Raw genomic sequence first — 24629 nt, 5'->3', positions numbered from 1 at the left:
TCCAAACCATTTTGGAAGTAAAACATTTTTCATGAGCTTTCTGTTAAGCTTACCAGTTTATTGTTGTAAAGCTGCTTATTCCTTGTTACCGACCTATTGAATTTGAGGGGTCTCGACCACCATACTAGTTACGCTTAATGAAAAATAAGTTTGCAGGAGAAAAGAATACAAAACCAGGTACTGCAGACCAACATGAGAAGGAGGCAGGTATCGCTCGGGGCTTTCATACTTCAGAAACTGCCTCTCCATTACAACTACCAACATCGTGTTATTCAGGTTGACTTCAGAATCAAGACATGCCCCAGTAAGTTTTTGCAAGTAAGAAAATCAACAAAACCAACTGATACTAAATGAAAATGGGTACAGCAAAACCAAGTCCTTTTCTGGCAAACATTCCTTCTCAAGGCAAAATCCACAAGGCACAATTTGGTTACGGGAGTATGTTGTTTGGATTATGGTACTCCACAGTTCAGCTCTTGCCCTACTGCTAGAGCTATAATCCAGCTGGCTAACGCTCTGCAGCTTCCACCCCGACCTCCACTACCCTCATTACCTCCCAGCAGGGTAGTGTGGCAGTTGTAATAATCTGAGATTGCAACCCTCAGTGCCAACATGTAAAACAGGGATGCTGGTTAATTCCTAGCAGTGGTCTCCTTCCTACCTCCCAGTTGTCTGTTCTCATCGCTAGCAATTTGTAACGTCTGAGAAACACTGGTTTTCTTGCATCAAAGGATCTGAATTAGATACTTAATGGAGTGTTGAATCATTTGCTAGCATATCTGGTTTGGCAGGTTACAGTGAATATAAAAATGACAGTGTAGAAGGTTTTAAGGCAAGTTTACCTCTTCCCTGATTGTCCAGGCTCCTGGCATTTAAGATGGGCAAGTCTAATAGATCAAGGGAAAAAGATCTTCAGGATAAAGGGGCAGAGAACATTTACCTCTTCCTCAGTCTCTGAAAGGTTTCCACATTAAACTCAGGATTCCTCACCTGGTATCCAGCTGCAGCATCCTGCAGGTCCTCACATACAGGCAGATGTTCATTTCTGGGTTTATGGCCTTTAAAGTTCATTGGTTTCAAGAGAGGCCGTTCTAAAAGCATCTGTAGCTGCAGGCCTCCAGGGCAAGCAGAACCAAGAGGGAGGGAGCGTCTGGTGCGTGAGGAATCCTTACAACCACATGATAAATACAGGTAATTTGTTGCTACGTTTTTTCCTTCTTTACAGTTTCCCTTGACAAATATTGCTGCTCTTTGTCTAAACTGCACTATTTTTTTTTCCTGCAAGCATACAGTGGAAATATATATTCACAGAAGATAGACTGGATAGTCTATAAATGAAAACAATGTTAGTATTTTCCATCCTTTTTAGTTTAGGTAAAAGAAATCACTGTGCACAAAAAGGCAGAAGTAAGTAACATGATACAGCAGCATCTTCCCTGTCCCATACTGCAGTGAGCCCACAATCTGTTGTCTCTGTATGCAAAACCCTTGAATTACAAGGCTGCATCATGCAGAAACCATGCATCATGGTTGGGAACTGTCATTACAGCGGGCAATGACTGTTATCAGCCAGCGTCGTTAGCCTCTCTACCACCTGATGGGGGGAATGAGGAAAATTGTAATCAAAAGTAAAATGCACAGGAATTATATCAAAACATGGGACAATGCAAAAAAAGCTGAACATTTTTAAATGTTTTTTATTAAACCTGCTACAAAAATAATGAAGTCTTTAGAAACTAAAGATGTTTTTTACACTAAATGTTTTCACACGGACTCTGAACTGATACTCCCGTTTCGGCAGACGGAGGGAGGCTTCTGGAGCCCCGTCTGAGCCCTCTCAACTTGCTGCGGCCAGGGGAGCTGGCCCTCGGCTGCGGACGCCGTCTGAAACGAAAGGCAGCAGCTACGAACAGCCCTGGCTGTGGGGCCGGGGGGTCCGACCCGCTGGAGCTGAGCCCTCCGTGCCGCCCCGCGGGCGCCCGGCTCACGCTGCCCGCGAAGGGGAAGCGGGGGCCAAGGTCGCCCTGCGGCAGCGCCTTGGGCCAGCGCTCGGTCCGGGCCACCCTGGGAGGCTCCTCTCAGCTTGCGCCCGATGGGAATACATAAAAATAGATGAGTAGCTGCTCTCAGGAAATCCCCATGAAGACAACGGTTTAAATCCTTCTGCCATGATCACACAGGAAGGGATCGTTCACACGAGACCATCAGTCCACACTCGCATACCAGGTTATTCCCTAGCTACTTACGCAACTTCATCATATACTTGCAGATGGGAAAAGACCACCTCGTCCTGGTGGCCCCCACAAAAAGCACCTCCAGCCGAGCTAGCCAGGGTTTTAGAAAGACACCTGAGAGGTGTGTGGGGGGGAACCGTAAGGCACAGTTGGCACCAGGAGGGGATGGAGGGAGATGCTGACTGGGAACCACCGACCCGCCCAGGGCACTTCTCCGGAGCAGCCGGAAGTAGGGCAGGGACTTTTGGTGTGAACCAGCACCCAGGGCTGCTCCTTATCACGTGCTCGAACCACCAGCTCAATGGGCAAGCCGCGGGCACGGGTACGCTGCCTGCGCCCATCGCTTAGACGACAAACGCGGCGAGCTGCCAAGGAGGCGCCGGTGTCTGCGTGTCGAGGGACGCCAGCAAGCCAACGCCAGCAGGGGCAAGTCACTTCAGTCGGCCGGAGCTCCCGGAGGCACCGAGGCTGGGGAACCTCCACGCAGACCCGGCGGGCGCGCTCGTCGCCCGGGGGGACACCCGAAGGCGAGCGAGGCTGTCACCACCGCCCTTGGCCGGGGTCGATGGAGCCTCTCCATTGCCGGAGCTCGGCACCTTCGCCCGCGCGGCACCGCCAAACCCACCCCTCGCTTTGGGCTCCTCCGCCTCCGTCCTCCTCCAGAGCTCACGGCGCCAGAAACCAGCCGCCTTCCTCTGCGTCCGTCTCCCTAATTTTCTCCCCGTACCATTTCCCCCTCCGCGCTGGCGGACCTGCTGCCCCCGGCTGCCTCCCTCCCCCTCCCGCGCTCCCCACTGCACTTTGTGCTTTGAAGTCCAAAGTTCAGCAGCTTGCTAAACGCACAGGTAAATATGAACCTGGGAGAATTTGCATTGCTCCAATGTAAACAGGTAGCCAAGGGTCCCTTTATCAGCACGGGCTCAGGACAGTCGTGGGGGGTCTGAAGTGGCTTGATTTTGTGTTTTGCTTTTCTGGGGGGGGGCGCGAAGGCGGGCGGCTGCGCGGTGCCCACTCCGCCGGCAGTCGGGCGCGTTACCTCGGGAACATGGTGTAGGGAGGCGGCGGCAGGACGAGCCGAGACCCCAACCGGGCGACCCCAGGCTGGAGACCATGGTGTCGAAGCTGAGCCATCTCCAGGTGGAGCTGCTGGGCGCGCTGCTGGAGTCGGGGCTGACCAAGGAGACCCTCATCAAGGCGCTGAGCGAGGTGGAGCCCTACGCGCTGCAGAGCGAGAGCCAGCGCGCCATCCATGCGCTCCAGGCGGAGAAGGGCGACGCGTGCCCCGACATCGCCGCGCTCCCCAACGGCCTGGGGGAGGCCCGGCTGTCGGAAGAGGAGACCGACGACGACGGGGAGGAATTTACCCCGCCGATAATGAAGGAGCTGGAGAACCTGAGCCCCGAGGAGGCCGCTCACCAGACGGCTGTGGTGGAAAGGCTGCTACAGTAAGGACAGACTCGCTCCTCCTCTTTGCTGCTCTTTCTCATCTTCTCTCCCTCTAAATCCCTTTTTCCTCCCCCTTCCGCTCAGCGTCCCTGGCGGTCACCGCGCCGTCTCCTTCCAGGCCGGGACTAGCAGCCCCCCAAGCTCTTGGCAGATGCCCAAACTTCCCCTTCACCTCGCTCCCACCGCGTGAAGGGAGCTGTGGAGCCCGGGCACGCGTTACGAGCGCTCACGCCGCCAGGGAAGGGGCTGCGGGGCACCCCGAGGCCTGCGCCGCCCGCGCCTCTCCGCTAAGTGTTAGTTTGTACGGGAGTCACGGTTTCTGCCATAAAGGGAGGAAAAAACAAAAATAAGAGAAGCCCATAAAATCCGGCCACTCTTAACTGGCCTCGCGGCAGTCTGAGAATTTATGGTAGACGGTTTTAATTTTTCCTGCTATGCTTACGGAGGTTAATATTTTTATTCTACTCACTTTTCGTATAGATTTTATTTGTCAAAGACAAACCAAGAGAGCTCGTCCCTGTCTTTCGTGCATGTGCAAAGTTCTCCTGACATAAGTGGGGATTTTTCTTGTACAAAGAGCAAAAACCAAATATAGCAGAGGTTAAAGAGAGCTGGCTGTGCTCCTACCCCCGCTGCCCGCCGCAGCCGCAGAGCACACGCGCGGGAACGAGTCCCGGTTTTACTGCCGCGCAGACTTGCCTTCGCATGGACGCGCCGAGTCCAAAGACAGCAAGAGTTCCCTAAATCAGTCTCGTGACAGACCCAGGACTCGCATCTGGGATCGTTACTGGGGCGCGAGTCCTGCTAACAGCCCTCGGAGGTTTCTCCAGGCAGGGACAGGCCCCCCCGGCCCCGCACGAGCAGAACCTCCCCCCCGCTTTGGAGGTGCTCTGGACTCGCGCGCCGTTGGGAGACACGAGGTGCAGCAGCGTCCTGCGTGTGAAACCTCCGCTGAAACTAAAATCCAGTTAGAGAATTTTTTGGGCCTTCTGATCACCCTCTTCCCGGGCAAAGGGAATCAACACAGAACGCGACAACAAGAAGCAAACATCAAATGCCCCCCCAAAAGGCCAGAGCTGGGAAAACAGCGTGACAGGCGTTAGCATTTGCTGTGAATATTTAAGGGAAGAGCAGCTGGGAGCTGCTGACTCTGCAGTTCCTAATGGAAGAAAATTCGCTAGATCACCTCTTACCTGGGAGGGGAAATGTTCTCAATAGTTCAGTCTTCTTTTTGGTCCCAAAGTCTGTCTCTCTTCCCCCCTCCCACCCTTCTAGCTCTGCTACATCTTTTCATCTCCCATTTCCCTCACTCTCCCCCGTTCCCTTCACGTGTTCCCTTTCTCTCCTCACTTTCGTCGCTGCTGCTAATCCTCCCATTTTGATGCCTTCCTGGCTAATTCTCTCTCACACCCTGCCACACTTTTCCTCCCCTTCATCCTCGTCTCCTTCTCTTCTCCCTGAGTCTGCGTACAGGTCTTGGGGTAGTTTGAGACCAGTGGCACCGGGCGGGCCCTGGCTAGTTACTAATTATCCAATGGCTTTATTATTTCTCTTTTGTCTTATAAATTTATAGATGAAAAGACCCTGATAAGCTTTTTGATCATTAACTTGTGATGGTTTAGCAGGTATCTCTCCAGAAAGGCACCATGCGGGCTGGAGAAGAGCACCCGGCTTTGTCCCGCTCTAATGAATGGGTGCCGCGGGGCCGGAGGGCCGTCCGCTGCGATCCGAGCAGGGACTCGCAGGCGGGAGGGGTTCCCTCCTGCCACCCTCACTGCAGCGCGAATTCTGGTTTCTGACCTCCCTGGCTCTCCAGGAGCTGGCCACCAGCCTGTCCTCTGCTCCCGACCAGGCTCAGCGCAACGCTCTCACCTGTCTCGCTCGCGTACCTGCGGCGCTAGTTGTGCTTTCCAGGCAATGGTCTCCCGTCTCTTTGCAGACGGCCAATTGAGCGGCATTCCCATTTTACGGGAGTGGACACTGAGGCACAGAGAGATCCTATGACTCGCCTCGAGACCCCTAAGACAGTGGTGAGGGGACTGGGCAAAAGCCAGGATCTCTTAAGCCTTGTATTGGGCCTTAACCGCAACACTTTGGGTTCGCCTCAGGGCTTGCTTTCTTCACTCCCCAACGTCACAGGACAAAGCGGTTTGCTTCTGCTGTTCAGGACAGCAGAGAGGGCACCAGAAGGCACCATTTCAGCCAAAAACTTACAAGTGTCCTTATAGGGGATATAATGGACCAAAACTATTCAAGGTGAAACGGAGAGAGTAGGAAGTCTGTATTGACAGATTTCGTATTTCAGGTCAAAGATTAAAAAAAATAGCCTCTGTACGTCTGGGGAGTATACTCAAAACACCTCAGGCAATATCAGGGTCTGATAATACATGAGAAGTAGCTACCAACTAATAAACTTTGGGGTTTTTTTTTTTTAGGAACAAACTTTTCCATTAACAAACACCTAAAGGTAATGTCCTTAAAATAGCGTTACAGGTAATTATAGATGCAGGAGAACAGTCTTCAGCAGAAATTACTCCCAGCAGCAGATGAAAGGAAGGAAGGCAAAAACTGATCCCCAAGCCCAAGGATAACTTGCAGAACTTCAATGCTTGCAAAGCTGTCTCAGCATCTACGCAAGGATTTCAAATCCAGAAACCAGATGGAGGCACTCCTACCTCTAGGCAGAAGCATCTTGGAGCATTACTAACAAGTCCTGTACTAATACTTAGACCACATTTTAGGAGAGAGATTGACTTGTGGGCAGCAATAAGTGCTACAAGAAAGTCTTTGTGGTAGCTGCAACCACTGCTCCTCTAGTGAGGTAGTATCAGAAAAGTGTCCATTGCTAGGTTTTCCAGAAGCTGGAAACAAAAAATGACAGCACCAAGAGACCAAATCTGCCTTCAAAGGACCACTAAAGAGGAAACCACAGTTTGGGAACCACTAAGCAACACTGAGTAAACCTGGATGTGGGCAAGATACACCCACACAGCTGGGTGCAACTGCAGGCATCTGTTCCGTTCAGTCCTTTGGGGACAGGATTGATAAAGGCACTTCAGAGAAAGGTTTCTCTAGCGATGGATTTATGTTGTTTTATTGTGTGCCTAAATCAGTCTCACTGATCTTCCATAGATTTGAAAATTGGAAAATAATGTTCTCTCCAGATCACTCCACAAAGAAAAAGAGTTGTGTCTATGCTAAAGGATAAACTCACTAGGAAGATGGAGATGTGTGCAGTGATTCCCAGATATTCCCTGGAGTAAAGGCAGAATAAAGATGGCCTGGGGGTATGGACAGACCATACTACCAGAGGTACCGCAAACAGAAAGAGGTAAAGCAACAATTCACCTGCAGGGCGAGGGGTGAAATTCCACTAGCAAAGAGAGAAATTGAGATAAGCAACAGATTTCCCCTGGAGGCAGGGATAAAAGCCTGGTTTCCAGAAGGAAGAAAGAAAAACAAAGATGTAATGATACCGATCGGGTCTTTTCCCCGTGTCAGTGGTGCCTTAGAACGGCTCTGCCTGAGGAACCTGGAGATGAAGCTGCCACACCCCTTCCATTTCCACATATAAACCAAGATGAGGCAAACCAGGCCACGTCCAGCAGAAAGGAACCCAGCCGGGATGGTCTTACCTTCCCCGCTCTCTGCCTAGCCCGGCTCCGGGCTGTGCTCTGGTACCAGCGGGAGTTGTCTGGCGGGCTCCAGAGGAAAGGGCCAGAGGAGGGTCCTGAGCACTCCACAGCTCTGAACCTCTGTTTAACCAAGGTCTGGTCCAAAGCAGCGCTTCAGAGTCTACTTCAGAGAAATGGGGGCTTCTCTTGCCCGGGAACCTGGAAAAGGGGGAAGGAGGAAAGGAGAGAGAGGGAATGAGGAAGAGGAGGGGAAAGAAAGGAACAAAGGAAAAAGAAAGAAGAGTCGGGAAGAGTGAAGGAGAGAGAAGGTCCCCCGAATGTTACATCCCCAGCTCTCTGGAATGGGTTTTCTTTAATGCTAGCAACTTGATATTTACTTTCCATTTAAATTTGAGATGTTGCTATAAATTATCAACCAGCCTCTTGTTCCCTTTGAGTTTATAACTAACTACCTGGGTTACTTATTGTTCAGGTAACAAAAGGGAGGTGAAAACGCCCTTAAAAAGTCACCTCAGAACTAAGAAAATGGGAAGCTGGAATGGAGAGAGGACCCCGGCCCCCCTGGGTTGAGTGGAGCTAGGGAGAGGGGCTGTGCTCAGAGGCAAGCAGCAGCAGACAGCCGGAGAGCAAGACTAGGAAGAAGGAAGTAAAGACTGCCTTTGCGAGAAGAAGAATCTGGAGATCAAGATTAGACCTTAGAGAAGAAGGATAGGATAGGAATGCGGAGACAGCTTGCATCTGAGGAGAAAGGGAAGTTAAAAGCAAAAAAATAGGCTTGAAGATGGAAGAGGAGAGCTTGAGCAAAGCAGACCCACTTCCACAGCTCTGACTTGGTCGAGATTTTGCCAGGAAGGCTAGGCTTGGGGTGAAATCCTCCTCTCTGACAGTCAATGACAGTTTTGCCACCAACTTCAGCAGAGTGAAGGTTTCATCTTACGGTGTTTTAGTCAACGGTGAAGGCTTTGCAGGGGAAACTGTGGATTTGGGCAATGGTTCACGTGAGGGCTCAGCTGACCGAATGCCATCGCTTGGTCTGTGACGTAGCCTGGAGCCAACAGGAGCTGCTGCACTGGAACTAGAGCCTGGGCCTTGACAGCTCACAGGGTGGTCAGGATTTCACACAACTGTCCTACCAAGTCATACCGTACCAAGATGCCCTGCACTGTTGTACCTCAGAAAACCCTCTCCGCTGGGTCTCAAAACAAAAGGAAGCCACAGGGCTTTGAACCGCTGTGAGCAAAGTGAGCGCTCAGATACTTCCTGCTCTATTCCTACCACGAAGTGGGACCTTGACAAGAGGGACAGAATGACTCGTGCCTGGGATGCAGGAAGGAAATCAACACGTAACTGAGGTTTCCATTGGTGATAATGAGGTCCCCCCTCTTCCCGCCTGAGCCAGAGCTCACGTCTAAGATCAGAGATTCCACATTCGAGCCCTTTCTCCTTTGTATAGGGATTTGTGCAACAGATCCAGGGTACAAATGCCGGCTAGACCGCTATCACAAATACGAAGGGAGGAGATTGGTCCTTGGCTTGGACAGCAGGAGAACAAACCACTGAGGAAGGAAAAGCTTCCATGAGTTCAGCCCAATCTGAGGCTTTTGGAAGGCAAAGACGGTTAAGGGAAGAAGCTACAAAACTGAGGCCTCTGGAACTGACCCATCATAACAGGAACAAACGGTGCTATTTTAAGAAAACAGATCTTTCAGGAAGCTGTAGCTGGCAGTGCTCCTGTCATACTTTAACTGCAGCAGAGCTTGCTCCTTGGACCGTCCAGCCACTGCGAAAGAGACTGCGAGGGGAACAGAGATAAGGGTGTTTGCACTGAGGGAACAGATGTGGACTTTGTTCTCCTTATCACTGTGCAGCCTCTGGCAACCTACTGAGTCAACAAAGCGCTGAACGCTACAGTTGTGACCTGTTGATCAGACCTGTGTGTTCCTGCAATAGTTTTTCCATAATCCTCCTAGGTACTTTTTCTTTTTTTTTTTTCCTCTCCCCGTTGCTCCTTTGATGCTGGAGTTGGAAATGACATCAGGGTATTTCTGCAGCCCGCAGACCGTTTCCACTCCCCTCTGTTCCACCGGACGTTTCCCGTACAAGATCAGAGAGGATGCTCTGTCAAAACGGACCAGAAACCGGGGCTTTTCTGTAGAGAGGCACCTGCACCGGCTGGTTCTACACTGCCTCGTTTCGCACCTTCCTATTTTTACTATGATTTTCAGCTTTGGTGAAATCAATACACACAGCAAAGAAATCATGGTCACAAAGTCTATGTTTTCTCTCTACCTTCCTTGGAAACCTTCATGGATATTGTAGTCATCAGAGATCTTAACAATCAGAGATTCACATCCATTATGAAATCCCAAATCAAATCGGCTTCCGGAGTTTTGTGAGTAGGTCTCGGACAGGTCTGTTCCCTGAGCTATTACCTTGAAGAAGGGTGGTGATCAGAGGAACCCGTGTTTTGCCTGTTGCTTTCCATTGGCTTTAGATGTCTGAGTAGATCTGGAAGTGAATCAGCAGGTGTTACGAGTAACACACAGCAGATGTGCAAGGACATGATCCTGGATGGCTTGGGATACACATACGTGTCATGTGTAGCAGTACGATGAAAGCTGGTCTTTGTTTTCCTAGTCATTGCAAGGTAACTCAACCTTGACCAGATCAGGGCATGAGCTGGGTTCAGGCTGTCCAGTATCACAGGGAATTTGTCTCAGGAAAATGAAGTTCACCTACGCCGAGTACCCAGGCCTAAAAGAAAGGGGGATAGGGAGGAAAAGGTAGGTACTGGATGGGGGAGGGAGGGAGGGAGGAGCTGTGCTCATAAAACATCCAGCTGAACAGTGAAATGGGACATCACTTCCCTTTACAAATAACAATTTACAAATAACAATTGTCTAGATAAAACGAGGCAAAGCCTTGTATAAAAAATGAGCGAAGATGGCAAAGACTGTGGCGATGCATTGGGAAATTCCCGTGAAAACTGGACCATCCCCTTCTTCTAGGGCAATCAGAAGTACCTACAAAAGCAGTTTAAAGGAAGCTAGCGCTGCAGCTTTGCCGCTTCGTTTCTGAGGCCCCTGAATGCAGGGCCACGCCGCACAAGGTACCACGGCGAGCAACAGCTTCCCCTTAGCGGCCGTCCACCACTCTCGCCTCACCCAGGGCAACGGTGGGAAAAACACCGGTGTGCAAGATGCACCTCGGGAAGCACTCGAGCACCTCCGTGGAAACCAGGGCGGCCGCCCACAGCCGTCAGACCTCTCTTTCCTGAGACGTGTTTTCTGCTCCTTCCAGAGAGGATCCCTGGCGGGTGGCAAAGGTGGTGAAATCCTACCTCCAACAGCACAACATCCCTCAGCGCGAGGTGGTGGACACGACTGGCCTGAACCAGTCTCACCTCTCACAACACCTCAACAAGGGCACTCCCATGAAGACCCAGAAAAGGGCGGCCCTCTACACCTGGTACGTCCGCAAGCAGCGAGAGGTGGCCCAGCGTAAGTACAGCAACGACTGCTCTCCTATCCCTGATCTCAGAAACGCCTCCCCCCTGCCCTGCTGAGCCCTGCTCCCCATTCCCACCAAGGAGAAAGGAGCCACTCGCAGCAGGAAGCTTGGGAAAGTCTAGGTCAGTACTCAGTGCGGGCGCACTAAACCGTGCGCAGGAAAACGCTCCCCCATAAAACAGCCCGCAGTCATCCCCCCACCCCCACCAATATTTGGTGGAAGAGAAGCAAATTAATACTGTCTATTTGTGATGACAGGTCTAGATCCACCCTCAGACTAAAACAGGGCACTGCTCAGAGGACAAAACAGACAGAGTTTCTGCCCGAGAACTAGGCTTTTGCAAATGCAGCCAAAGCAGCAGCTCCTCTAGCTGCAAAGCACAGCAGGCTGCTGGACTCCCTGGGACGCACCACCACGGGCCGTCGCCTCACGCGCTCTGCGCCCCTTCGTTTCAGGTGCGCGCTGGGAGCACGTCCCTGCCGCACGTTCCACACCCGTGAGCCTGGCTGGATTCTTAGTTTTGCATTTAGGGGCTGCAAGTAAGACGAGGCACTTGGCCTCTGGGTGACTCTGGAGAGCAGGGCTCCACCAGCCACGTTTACTCTAGGCTCTGCTGCGCTGGCTTTGACCACTCCAAGGTGGAAGGGGAGATGCAGGTAGATACAGCACAAACACTGCTGGAAATCCTCCTAGCAGGCAATCGCCTTGTCCCCTTGTGCCCTCAGAATTCACGCACGCTGGCCAGGGCATCTTGACGGAGGAGCCCATGGGAGAAGACCTGCCCACCAAGAAGGGAAGAAGAAACCGCTTCAAGTGGGGTCCTGCCTCACAACAGATCCTGTTCCAAGCCTACGAGAGACAGAAAAACCCCAGCAAAGAGGAGAGAGAGTCACTGGTGGAGGAGTGCAACAGGTGACGCTGGGTGCCTGGCTTTGAGGGAGAAGGGCAGAGCAGGACCTCTGTGTCCTTGCTGTTTGCTAGCGCTCAAGACAGGCAAGCTAACGGCACAGCAGTGGATGTCACCACTGCCGCCAGCCAGCCTCAAATGTAATGCCGCTACTGAGCGCTCGCAAAGGATGCAGAAACGCCCCGTGTCCTGCTCTTTCCGGCAGGCCCCTGACAGAGTGCCTGGCCGCAGACAGTTCGGGGCTGCCCACTTAACTCCACATCTTCGACTCCGGCTCAGCAGGACTCTCTGTGTTCCCCCCACAGAGCAGAGTGTATTCAGAGAGGCGTCTCCCCATCCCAGGCCCAGGGGCTGGGCTCCAACCTGGTGACGGAGGTGAGAGTTTACAACTGGTTTGCCAACCGCAGGAAGGAGGAGGCTTTCCGGCACAAGCTGGCCATGGACACCTTCAGCGGGCCCCAGCCCACCTCTGCTCCCCCTCTGACTCCCCACAACTCCTCCTCCCTCCAGCCGCCGTCTGCTCTTTCACCCAGCAAAGTCCACGGTAAGAAACAACCGGGGAGAGATCTGGAGGAAAAACAAAACTTGCCTAATCTCAGTCATCAGGACTATCTCCCCAGTCCACCACTTTAGGAGGTGGATCTACAGATGGAAAAGGCAGATTTGGTACGAGGGATGAGCATGGGTGACAAAGAGACCACGTCTCTGGGCAAGGACAGGAGGGTGGCTAGAAAAGCAAAGGCGACACTAAGTTCAGTAACAAACGTTCAGCCAAGTCTGCTCACTGTCTCTCAGCCTGCTCCTCCCTCGCGGCCGGCAGGCCCCAACCCCTTTCCAGGGGTGACGTGCCGGGCTGCCGTCACAGCTTAGCTCTCCATCCTTGCACGCGCGTGTGCCTGCCGCTCCTTCCAACACCCGGTACCAGCAGCAGCAGACTCCACAGCTGAGTTTTCAGGCGTCAGGAAAGGTCACTCCCCACCCAGGAACAAGAGCTCTGCCAGCTCCCCAGGCCAGGGCTGGTAACTGAGGTCTTGCTAAGGCTCCCTCCTCTCCGCACCCACGTCCAGGGGGGCCGCTGGCCAGCCCAGCTCGCTCCCTGCAGCGCACACCACCACGCCCGAGCGTCAGCACTGAGGGAGCAGTTTGGGCAAGTCGCAGAGGAAGTCTAGGGCACGGCGGTGAGAACGCCCGGTTCCTCTGCCACCCAGCTCGCCTCTTTGCTCTGAACGCCAAAGACAAGCGACTGCAAAGGAAACTGGGTTTGGCACTTGCCACAGTGTCTCATTTTTGTTATGGCCCAGGAGTGAGGTACAACCAGCAGCCAGCCACCGAGGCAGAGTCCCCCAGCAGCAGCCACCACGGGAACAGCTCCATGGTGACCACCCAAACCATCCTGCACCAGGTTTCTCCCCCTGGACTGGAGCCCAGCCAGAACCTCCTGAGCACAGATACCAAGCTGGTGAGTGATCTGTACTGATGTACCGGTGACTGCAGGAGGTCACATCCTCTGCCTGCGGTCACAGCATGCACCACTCAGACATGGCATTTCCTAGAGTACTCTTAAAAACAACCTTCTTGCAGCAACATCCCACGGTCAGCTTCACGCTGCCCACATAGGAGCAGCCTCAGCATACCTGTGCCTCCGCGCTCCTGGTGAGGGGGGCATGAGAACAAGAAGTACAGCCATTTCCTTAAGACTAACAAAACCACTATATTCTGAGAAAACAGAGCTCAAGATAAGACATTATTTCCTTCCTCCCAGGAGGCCTTTTTCTCTCTCCTCCTTCCCCAATGAAACTGTCATCATCTCCGGCTCTCATAGTCTGCACATCTCAAGATAGTTGATCAGACTCCAGTGGGATTAACAGATTAGAGCCTGGTTACTTAATTTTATAGATAGGATAAATGCAAGTCCAACAGCCTGTGAGCAGCACCTTCCAGGAGGACATGTCTGGATATCTGGACTGTAGCCACCTGCCTTCTCAAAGCAGACCGAGTTTTTCTTCAGTAAACCTCTTTCCACATAGTCCTAATACTTCACTGCTAATTATGTGACCGATCATTTTTGGTTTGGACATGCTGCAAGCAAGGGAAGGTATCTGTAGGCAGAAGGGTGCATGAGTGCATGCTGGCCTGAGGCAAAGTTAAGTTCACTGTGAATATGTACGATTTAAATCTCTACAGTCGCCCACTTGCTTTGCTGGTTTTCTGGTCTCCCCCCAAAGAAAAGTAGTCTTTCACGAGGCACTGAAAGTCGTTTTAGATTTAGATGCTTAAAATTGATATCAAGATGATTTGTCCCACTGTTTAGCTCTTACTGAAGAGTCCCTACAGCTTTTTGTCTTTGGGCTGGAAAAAAGGTATAATAGAAAGCACTGAACTTTATCAGCCAAATATTTTTTTTAAACTATGAAGCTTTAAAGGGCTTTGCACACTCAGAAACCCATTACAGCATAGACACAGGTTACAGAGCTCATTTTAGAGGTTGAGGGAACGGTCAAGTTATTAAATTTCTCAGTAATTCGAGGACACAGACTGAGTCAGCAAGTCACCCAAGTCTGCAACAGCCCTGCTCCACCCAGCAGATTGGCTTCTTCCGAGAGCGGGCAGCTGCCAGTTAGCATGGCCTGAAGAACATACGGGGCGGAAAAAGATATAAGGAAACATTTCAGCAGCTCCTTTAAAATCTCAGTCTGAAAACTCACTGGCCACGAAAAGACACTTGCTGAGAAGAAGGGAAATCACAGGCATTTCTCAGAGAAAAAGCGAGTGAGGAAAGAGGAACCCCGGGTTCTGTGCTGAACAGCTAAACCTGCATAATTAACAGGGGCCCGGCCTTCCCTATAGGGAACGTAGTGCCCCCAATTAACAGGGGCCCGGCCTTCCCTATAGGGAACGTAGTGCCCCCAATTAACAGGGGCCCGGCCTTCCCTATAGGGAACATAGTGCCCCCAATTAACAGGGGCCCGGCCTTCCCTATAGGGAATGTAGTGCCCCCAATTAACAGGGGCCCGGCCTTCCCTATAGGGAACATAGTGCCCCCCTTCCTGCCGGGACAGCCCTTATGAGCTGGATGCGGAGAATTGAAGCAGAGTGAAGGTTTACTCTTGATTTTTCAACAGCTGACCTTTACCAGTTAGCTGACGAGCATGAAAAACCAGAGAAACGGCACATAAGCAAACGCAGAGTGTTTCTAGCTGGAAGGGCCAGGGCAGGCAGGAGAGGGAGGAGGAAGTTTACGGGGGCTGCAGGACCTGCCGTAGGCAGACCCCTGCGGACGGCACTTCCACGGGCCTCCCTTCCCACAGATCTCGGCGCCCGGAGGAACCCTCCCGCCCGTCAGCACCCTGACGGCCTTGCACAGCCTGGAGCAAAACCCGCACGCGCTGAGCCAGCAGACGCAGAACCTCATCATGGCATCGCTGCCCGGCGTGATGGCCATCGGCGCCGGCGAGACCTCCTCCCTCACGCCGGCCTTCACCAACACCGGGGCCTCCACGCTGGTGATAGGTGAGTCGCTTGTTTGGCTGCTTGTGGTTTCTGCAACGTCTCTGTTTATGGGGATTCACTGCCAGAATCACCTGCCTCGCTTCCAGAGGCGGAAGCACTGGGCTGGCAATGATGGGGAGCTGGGGAAATCAGCCAACACTGAGGCCCTCCAGCAGCACTACTGACAAGTACTCATGGATCGGGGACAGAAGAGCCTCACTCGTGGCAGAACGCAGTTGCACAGAAACCCAAGTCCTCGGAGCCAGGGACCTTCTGCAGCCTGTTCCCATGCCAGTGCTTTGTCCTGCTGCTCTGCTTCTGTTTCCATCGTCCCAAGCATAAGGGTAACGTAAAGGTAATACTCCCTCACAGCGATGGAAATTGAAGCACGTTCATATCCCTTGAAAGACAAAACACCCTGTTCTACTTCCCACAAAGAGCAGCGTATTCCTGTGGAAGCTGCAGCAGTAATTACTGCTTGTCTTTTTTTTTTAAATACATTTTTCACTTTTGCAGCTTCTCTGGGCTTGTATGAGATTTCTTTTCATTCCTGGACTATTCTATTGCCAAAGTGCATCTCATTAGATAAAAGAAAACAAAGCTACACTCTTCTTACACCTTCTTCCCAGGAAGAAAGAGGTCCTGTTTTGTTCCATGGTGACAGCTGTGAGCTGTTTCCATTTCCTCATTTACACCCAGGACTGTTATGATATAGAGTCTAATTCTGTGCAAAACAAAAAAAAGCAGAAATTTCCACCCAGTGTTAACAGTACCTCAGTGCTGTACGGACTCGCTGATTCACAGGAACGGGGTCTGGACAGCTGTGGGACACAGGCAGCAATGCACGAAACCTTCTCCCTCCCTCTCGCTGGTCCAAATCCCATAATTTGGCAGCCTAAGCGAGATGAGCTCCAACTCGGTTCCAAGGCGCTGGGCAGCTACAGCAGTTATCTGTGCTGCCAACAACTTCATTAAAAAAAATAATAGAGGAGTGAACTGGGCGCTGAAATGAAACTGCAGTTGTGCTTCCGAGCGAGGCCTCCCCGCGGAGGTTTACCCCAGGCTGTGGGGAAGGCGCAGGGCGATGCTCTGCGCTGGCACGGCAGGCTGTGCCGCAGGAACCCACGCTGGCGCACAGGGGCTTCCGCGGCTCCCGACTGCGTTACGCGCTGTGCGTGCTCCCGCTCCATCTTCACGCGCGTAATCACGGAGGACACGACAGGACCTCCCGAAAAGCAGCAACCGCGCTCGCCCTGCTGCGACGGACCAGCCGCGCCGACCGCTTCCGATGCCCCCGCTGCAGAGCGGCCAGGCTCCTCCCGCAGCGCGCGGCAGCACCGGGGAAGGTCTCAGCGTGTCTCTGCTCTTTGGTTCCAGGCCTGGCCTCGACGCAGCCCCAGAGCGTACCGGTGATCAACAGCATGGGGAGCAGCCTCACCACCCTGCAGCCCGTCCAGTTCTCCCAGCAGCTGCACCCGTCCTACCAGCAGCCCCTCATGCAGCAGGTGCAGAGCCACATCAACCAGAGCCCCTTCATGGCCACCATGGCCCAGATACAGAGCCCTCACGGTAAGAGCATGCGGGCGTTTGCTCAGACCAAAACCGGCTCTGCTCTGGAGCGTTTGCCGGGTCCTCGGGCTTGCAGCACTCCCTTTTCCCCTTCTGTTATTGTTGTCCTAACTTTGAAGTTCTTTTTCTCTTGCATTCATCTCCCCATCCCTCCACTCCCACTGTTTTGGGGACAGACAGCAGGTCCACAGGCATGAGGAGAACAGCTCAGCCAAACTATTCTCATGCAAAGCTCCGGCACCCACATGATCTTGTTTTCTTTCATGCACAGCTCTCTACGGCCCCAAGTCTGAAGTGGCCCAATACACACATACAGGCCTCTTGCCACAAACCATGGTGATAACAGATACTGCCAATCTCAGCGCCCTGACTAACCTGACACCAACTAAACAGGTAACAGCCTTTGGCACCTGCCTTTCTTCCCCCACCTCAGAACTGCACCAGTCTGCAGGTAGCTCCTTGCCTGCGCCAAAGAGGTTTTTGGGTGCGTGGCCTATGCCACCGCAGCAGGACAGCCCTTCCCACCTCCTCACCTTGCTGGTACCAGCTGCAATACGGGAGGCATTAGAGCAAGCTCTTTACTCCATCGTCAAGGAGGATTTGATCTCCTTGGAAACAGCATCTGCTCACTCTTCCTAATACTTGTCTCTTGTGCCTGTAAAAAGGGACACAGAAACCAGGCACCGCTAACTTCCTTTTCTCTAGGCCTTCACACCTGACTCAGAGACCCACACAGAGTCTGGGATCCACACGCCAGTGTCGCAGGCGCCGACGATACATTTACAGAACCAGGACACGACCATCCAGCACCTGCAGCCAGGCCCTCGCCTCACCTCCAGCCCTGCTGGTAAGAGCAGCAGCCGCCGGTACTTTACACCGCGTATTGCCCAGCTCCTCCTGCCCGCGCCGTAACGCCCCTTCCGAAACAGAAACCAGGGCCACCATCCCCTAAGAGGGCTCCACCGGTGCCCGGGGCGGGTTGGAAAGCTGGTACAAGCAGAAAAAAGATTCAGAGCACAGTTCATAGCAGGGAACCGTCTGCAGCGACTGTGTGAGGCAGGATCGTGAAAACGGGACCCCTCTTCAGAACTTATGGAGGAGAATAACCTTAACGGTATCGACAAGGGCAGGGTCCGCACACTGCCAGGCCTGCAGGCAGTTTGAGCTGAAAAGCCCAAGCCTCCTTCACGTACGGGCTCATGCTGGAGCTTTCCAGCTCTAAGAGAAGACAGTAACCAGGACATTAACCACCAGCTAGGCTCCTCACACCTGAGCTCCCAGAAGGTCATCTCTCATGAGGCTTTTGGGCTAGCTTTGGACCTAGCCGAGGTACATAACAGCACAAACAGAGAAAGGAGCTGTGCTCCTAGGCCGAGAGGTTTGGGGCGTGCTGGAAACGCGAGCATGCATGCACGGGAGGAGGGGCGGCAGTGAGGATTTGCTCCTGACTTCTGCCTGTGCCTTTGACAGTGTCCTCCAGCAGCCTCGTGCTGTACCAGAGCTCCGACTCCACCAACAGCCACAGTCAGCTGCTGCCGTCCACTCACAACGTCATCGAGACCTTCATCTCCACGCAGATGGCATCTTCCACTCAGTAACCACGGCAACCAGCTCGAGGGCGACCGCTGCGACCCAGCTGTCAGGAGCGACTCCAACCGCGCCTGCCGTCGCCGTCACCGCTGCCTTCAGCGGGCAGGGAAGGCTGCCGCGCCCAGCGGCCCCCACCGCCTCGTACGAACCCCTCGCTCAGCTGCCTCCGCGGGACAGGACGTCCCCGGCACAGGGCAGGAGCCACACAAAGACAACGCCGGCACTGCTAGAATCCACTGCCACCCGCCACGTCCCCCCAACACCGAACCCCTGCAGCCAGCCCAGGCAGACCAGAAATCCTCGGGGCTGCTAAACAAGGAATCCCATCAAGACGGGACCCGCGGCCTGGCGTTTCTGCCGTATTGCAGTCGGACGGGATTTTCGTTCTGCTCAGCCGCTTGGTCAGGCCGGGCCTGCACAAACCTGCCAACGCCAGCTAAACCGCGCGGGAAAGAGCCGAGCCGAGCCGCCACCGACCCGACACCGTCTTCAGCACACTCACCTCCTCTGCCGTAACGCAGCACCAACGGCAACTCTGAGAAATAATATTTTCTTGGAGGCAAGAGGAGGAGAACCTGGCTCCCGGCTTTGCAACTAAACCCACGGAGCAGCAGATTCAGGAACGGCTTGGCGCAACCCCGTCAGCACGGGATCATTGACTACAAGCTACAGTTCCATTACTTAACTAAAATACCCCCAAACCGAAAACCCAAACGTTTCCAACTTGTCAGTTCAAAATGACCTGCTTTAAAAATCATGCTATCCTAGTGGAAATGGCTTGGTTATTTTTGATATAGCTCTGCTTTGTTTTAAATGCAGAAATTAAAATTTAAAAGCAGTACGGAAATTCCAGTTTTCTGCATTAATTATGTGGATTCTCATCTCACGCATCCTGCTGAACGACCCAGGGGGACGGCACTCTCCCCAGGTCCTCGACACTGCATGATGTCTGGGGTTTTCCCATGCTCCACAAAGATCAGTAGCTCCCTACGTTACCCTCTATAAAGATCTCAACTTGGATGGATTTTACAGAACACAGCTCATTCTTAGTTTCCCTGTAGGCTAGAATCTACCATGCAAATAATTTCCCTGGGGTCTAAAAGCCTTATTTGCACTAAGTGAAGGTTTTCTGCCCAAAGGATCTACTTATATAATTCCTCTTCTAATTATTCTTCTCTTCGCTATTTACTCTCAATCTTCGCATCGCTGATATGTCAGTAGCCAGACATGAAAGCAGCCCCAATTAACATAGCTCTGTTTCTGTCACAATGACAAAAATATCTTTTGCCCACAAAAAGGACAAAAATCCTCCAGACTAGAACACGGTCAAGACTTAAAAGGTTAGGATTAAGGTTAAGGAAGAATTAAAAAAAACCTAATAGTGAACTCGTAAGTTATCATATCTGCAGATTTCAAAATTACAGGTGTCAATTACAATTCATATTGATAAGAGCTTCCCCTAGATACCATCAACCATCAGAGACCAATTTCAGTAACTAGAGTCTCTGTGCAATTTCACCCTAGAATTGGTCCCTAACCCTAGAATTGGTCCCTAACCTCCTATGTGCATTACTTGCAAATACATTTACCTTCCAGTCTGTATAAAAATAATTATCATAAAACAAGTCAACAATAATGTTTAGACCACTAGCCATTTACATTTTTTAAAGAACAAATAAACCCCAAGGTTTAAGGAATCCAGAGAAGCCATGTACTAGCTTCACTATACTGAAGTTTCAGCTGTCCATAAAGTAATTTTTGTTGGCATGTTCAGTTAGTTTACGAGCCAATTTTCTGTTCAGCCTTTCCATTTCCAGATGCCAACAGTGTTGTCTTGAGTGAAAAACAAGAAGGATCTTATAGTAGCAATGAAAACATCTGGGTTTTTCCCATGCTCAAAGAGCAACAGTTCTCTATTTTGGCTCCTCTAATCTGGCTTTCAGGTGTCCTGAAGGGGGCCAACAAGTTAGAGCTATTGAGACCAAGCAACCTTAAGAACAGAATATATATTCAAATAACAGGTTGTTTCCTGAAACAGTGGAGCTGAAGGTTTGGTCTCTATAAATGGACTAAGAACCATATTGAAAACTACCAAAACCCACTCTATTTCAGAGACGTAGACAGACCTAACTCATCAAAATAAGAACTGAAACACAGTGACTTTGAAATGTGATTTAAGTCCTCCCTGTGGCAATTTTATAACATAGATCACGATGCAATTAAGGAGTCAACTTAAGCAGTCTTTATCGCTGGTGGGTGACCCATCTGAACAGAGCAAGAGATCCACTGCTGTACAAAACCTGCCAAACTAAGTAAGACTAAAAGCGTAGCAGAATTTAATAACAAATGCCACAGAAGACACTGTAAGTGAAAATAAATTTCAGAGGAGACAACTTGAACAGAACTACCTGTTTATAAGAACACAGCAATAAGCTCTTTGTTTAGCTGTTATACACAGGGGCCCTGGAGAGGTGCAGATTACTGAGGGATTAATAACACGGCAGGTTCCAACAACAGATTGTTACGATGATCATAGAAAAAATAAGTAGGCCCTGACATCTGCCAGGATGCTTTTGACAAATGAGTCTCTCCCATGGGCTGGAGCTATTCCTCCCAGGCCTCTAGCAGGAGCAAAGGAGAAAGAGGAGTTGATCGCCTGTTTGTACAACTCAGACTCAACCCATCACATACTTTCTCCAGGACACAAGATTTGGTTTAACCAAGAGAAGTAACACACCAGGAGGGGTGCAGCTATGATTACATCCCTTTGTCACATAAGTCTATGCACAGTATTTAATCCTTTAGCACTAGGTCCGCAGAAGCAGCGGCATATGTAACCGCTGTGATGGAAGAACAATGTTCCCGTCCTCAAGAGATGCCAACAACAAAGGAATTCATTTAATAAAAATCTCAGGCCACTGAGCTTTCAAAACTGAAGCTCTGCCAGTTAATTTTCCCTCATCTGCAGCAACTTTTTCTTTGTTAGATGAAGGACACTGAAAAGAAATTATCGCAATCATCTGCCATTTGCAGAGCAAAATCTTCATTCTCCTTTCTTCTTTTTTTTCTTCCTCACTATATCTGGCAACAGTGTTGTCTCTGTATTATTTCTGTGCTGTCTCTCATCCTGTCCATTTGTAGACACCAAACACTGCAAATCTTTTCTGATCTGGTCACACTCTGCCATGTCTACTATTTTGTCTTGAATTTTGTCCTTTTGCCTGATTTTCTTTTTCTTCTTTTTCTTCTGGCTGGGCTCTGCACAACCGTGATTCAGATCCTGGCTGGGATCTGGGGACAGCGCAGGAAAAGCACTTTGCTTCAGAATGTCTGCAGCTGACACAGCAGCCTCCTGGTACCTTTGCCATTCTTCATCACTGTCCAGGTCACTGGAAAGGTGACAAAAGGGAAGGGAACTGGGTTACCATTTGCTTTGAATTCACCCAAAGCACAGAGAGCAGAGTGATTAACATCAGAACACCTGATGAACACCTGGTCAAAACAACCCGTGACTCTGGGACTCCAGCACGTACTCCAGTTAGCATTTAACGCGTTTGAAGGCCAAGCGTTCTTCACACATACTAGGAGGGGGAAGAACATTTCTCATAAATGTTTCTACTTCCCCAACATAAAAAAAAAAGCTAAAGTTAGATATAAGAGTCATAAAAAGCTTCTCAAGCTCTTCAGCTTTCTATTCCCATGGGAGTGTCCCAGCTGCCTCTGAAACAGGCGGTGGAATAGTAGTACTTCAGGAGCAAAGCAGCTGACAGCACCTCACCTGGAGCTGGATGGCTGTCTCCTCCTTGCTGGAGGGCAAGGCTCCGATTTCCCAGAGTCTCCCGGGACAGAGGAGGAGAAGAGGCGAAAGCCTAAAACATGCAAAAGGCACAAAGAGAATTTTAGCTAAAATATAATACAGAGATGAAAGCAATCAACAGCAACCTCTCCAGGAGGCCTCACTGCTGTTAATCTTCCTATTGATAAAGTGCTAGACAGCAATTATTTGGGACTAAAAATCCGAGAGGAACCAGATCAGGCACAGAGATCATAATATCAACGTGCCAGTCCTTAGTGAGATTAGCACATATTCTTCTACTGGAAGTGCTCTTTAATTAGTTGTGTGCACAACTGGCACCGGACAGGATCCACACCACTCATTATTTAACTTACAGTGTCAGAAGAGAGCCACAATGGCTGTGACTAGCACTCACCATCATCTCCAGAGTCAGACTCCTGCACAGAAGTTTGTGAGGGTCCTGATGAATCCTTCAAGACAGTGATAAAACTAAGCAGAAAACCACAGTCAGATAGGTTTGTGCAGCCAAACTGAGCTAAAGTTGGATACTTCTAGGAAACAAGACTGTAGGGAGACGTTACATAGTTTTTTACTTTTTCCTAGTGAAGTTGTTTCATCTTCCTGCTTTCAGAGCAGACCATGCCTTCACCCGTTACGAACATACGCCACAAGAACGACTTGCAAGCAGTGTTTCAAAAAGCCAGCTCTGAACACCAGGAACTCTAGTTCTCAGAGCCACATTTACACAATAAGGACAGCAGCAGCCCACAGTCAGATGCAGCTTCTGAACACAGCATGCTGCCAGCACAACCCTGAGCCAGGTAATGTTTTAGATTGTAAGAATAAATGAAAGATTCTCATGGCAGCTTTTAAGTGGTGAAAGTGCACTTCAGTTCTGCTTTCTCCTCCCCAGACCACGTTCACCACAGGCAGATGGAGACAGGCTGTACTGCACGGGAGGTCTGTAGCAGAGCACAGCACACAGGCCACGTCAGCTCACAGAGGAGTGGAAGCTTGCAGTAGATACAGGAATGAAGGAGACAGGAGAAGAAACAGTTTCTTCTCCATATCCATGTTGCACTCAAATCTTTAATTTCCCATTTTGAGAATGCAGAAGCATCAGTGCTACTTTACCCCCAGAATAAGCCTTTTAATATTGCATGCCAATACCCGTCCAGCATTGCTCCCAGCTTCTTTGCGACATGTGCTCTGAACTCTGGTGTGGTCTGTAGCTCATTTCCATCCTCATCATGACCATTCACCTTGCGTCTGTTGAAAATAAGAACAATGATCATCTTTCTCAAGGCCAACAAGATCTGCTGCTCGCACCCACACAGGAGATAAGCCACTGTAAAATCTCCTAGCCTCTAGTAACCAATTCCTACTTGGTTGTTAGGGAAGGCTGCTAAACAGGTGCAAAATAGCTCAGCAGCATCAGTTCAGCACCCAAAAAAGAGCTGAATGCTATTTAGCCATTTATTTAGCTTTGCAGCTGTAACCCCTTTTTTGAATTTGTCTTTCTACATAGAACTCTCTATTTCTAAAAGAAATAGCAATTTCATCATATATCAGTGCACTAACTACTGCATAGGGCCCTTGCAAAGCAGTAGGTTCCACAGTCTGCACTAAGGCTGTAACTGAAAGCAGCAACAGCTTTCAACTTCTGCATGGACCTGCCACTAGAGGGATGAGAAATGTACTTAAAGAAGAACTGAGAGCTTTTTTTTCTGGTTTCAGCACCACTGCAGGTTACAGTGGAGCAGTTTCCGAGCGAGCAACGCCTTGCGGTAGGAAGCATCCCGAGGCACTAACGGCAGGCAGCACAGATACACTGCCACGTTATATTTTTTTCATGGAAACGGAATGTTGAAACAAGAAGCAGAAGTACCTCAGGCTGGGCCGAGCTGGCTGCAGACGATCCTTCTTAAAACCACCTGACGAAGACAGAAAGCAAAAGCGAGTCAGAAAAACCCGCGAGCACATCTTTAACGCTGCTTCCGGCAGATGTCATTTTGCACTGCAAAACTTCACGGGGAAACAGCTCGGAGCGGGGGGAGGAACCGCCCCAGGGGCCCAGCGGCACCCGGGGGCGGCGGCGCTCCCGGAGCGGCCCGGCCCGGCCCCCGCCCCGGGGCAAGCGACGCTGCGCGGGGGCCGCGGTCCAAACCGGCCGGAGGGCAGAGCCCGGCTGCCGCCGCTCCTCACCGCCAGGCAGCCCCGCCCGCGCCGCCGCTGCCTGCCCGGCGCAGTCCCAGGCGGCCTCCCGGAACCGCTCCGCCGCCGCCGCATCGCCGCCGCCGCTGCTGTCCGAGTCCGAGCCCGTGTCCAGGCCCGAGCCGCCCCTGGGCGCCGCCATCTTGAGACCACGCCGGGCGCGAGGCACGCTGGGAGCCGCAGTCCTGCCGGGCGCGAGGCACGCTGGGAGCCGCAGTCCGGCCGCGGGGCACGCTGGG

General features: G+C 51.5%; 2 protein-coding genes and 1 long non-coding RNA gene across 4 annotated transcripts; 1 reads left to right on the top strand and 2 right to left on the bottom strand.

The window, feature by feature from the left end:
- Positions 1 to 3404, bottom strand: LOC112994695 (uncharacterized). Its single transcript, XR_003262001.2, has 2 exons — positions 3271 to 3404; positions 1 to 1884 (listed from the first exon to the last, which is right to left on the bottom strand). It is a non-coding gene; the product is annotated as an uncharacterized LOC112994695 (long non-coding RNA).
- HNF1A (HNF1 homeobox A) lies at positions 2808 to 19227 on the top strand. Of its 2 annotated transcripts, none has more exons than XM_026119220.2 (10): positions 2808 to 3679; positions 10616 to 10815; positions 11551 to 11737; positions 12038 to 12276; positions 13034 to 13191; positions 15041 to 15242; positions 16599 to 16790; positions 17062 to 17183; positions 17496 to 17637; positions 18261 to 19227. In XM_026119220.2, exons 1-10 carry the CDS (start codon positions 3345 to 3347, stop codon positions 18386 to 18388), a joined length of 1905 nt encoding a protein of 634 aa, XP_025975005.1. In that variant the 5' UTR covers positions 2808 to 3344; the 3' UTR covers positions 18389 to 19227. The 2 variants fall into 2 exon arrangements, with proteins under 2 accessions (XP_025975005.1, XP_025975006.1); XM_026119221.2 differs by lacking the exon at positions 2808 to 3679 and adding an exon at positions 7652 to 10098.
- Positions 19228 to 20693: 1466 nt separating this feature from the next.
- C17H12orf43 (chromosome 17 C12orf43 homolog) lies at positions 20694 to 24616 on the bottom strand. Its single transcript, XM_064522257.1, has 6 exons — positions 24382 to 24616; positions 24065 to 24110; positions 23347 to 23445; positions 22592 to 22665; positions 22159 to 22249; positions 20694 to 21769 (listed from the first exon to the last, which is right to left on the bottom strand). Exons 1-6 carry the CDS (start codon positions 24530 to 24532, stop codon positions 21424 to 21426), a joined length of 807 nt encoding a protein of 268 aa, XP_064378327.1. The 5' UTR covers positions 24533 to 24616; the 3' UTR covers positions 20694 to 21423.
- Positions 24617 to 24629: the final 13 nt, after the last annotated feature.

Source organism: Dromaius novaehollandiae, chromosome 17, assembly GCF_036370855.1.
Source record: "Dromaius novaehollandiae isolate bDroNov1 chromosome 17, bDroNov1.hap1, whole genome shotgun sequence".
In the NCBI taxonomy this organism is placed as follows: domain Eukaryota; kingdom Metazoa; phylum Chordata; class Aves; order Casuariiformes; family Dromaiidae; genus Dromaius; species Dromaius novaehollandiae.
This window is presented reverse-complemented; position numbering and strand designations above follow the sequence as displayed.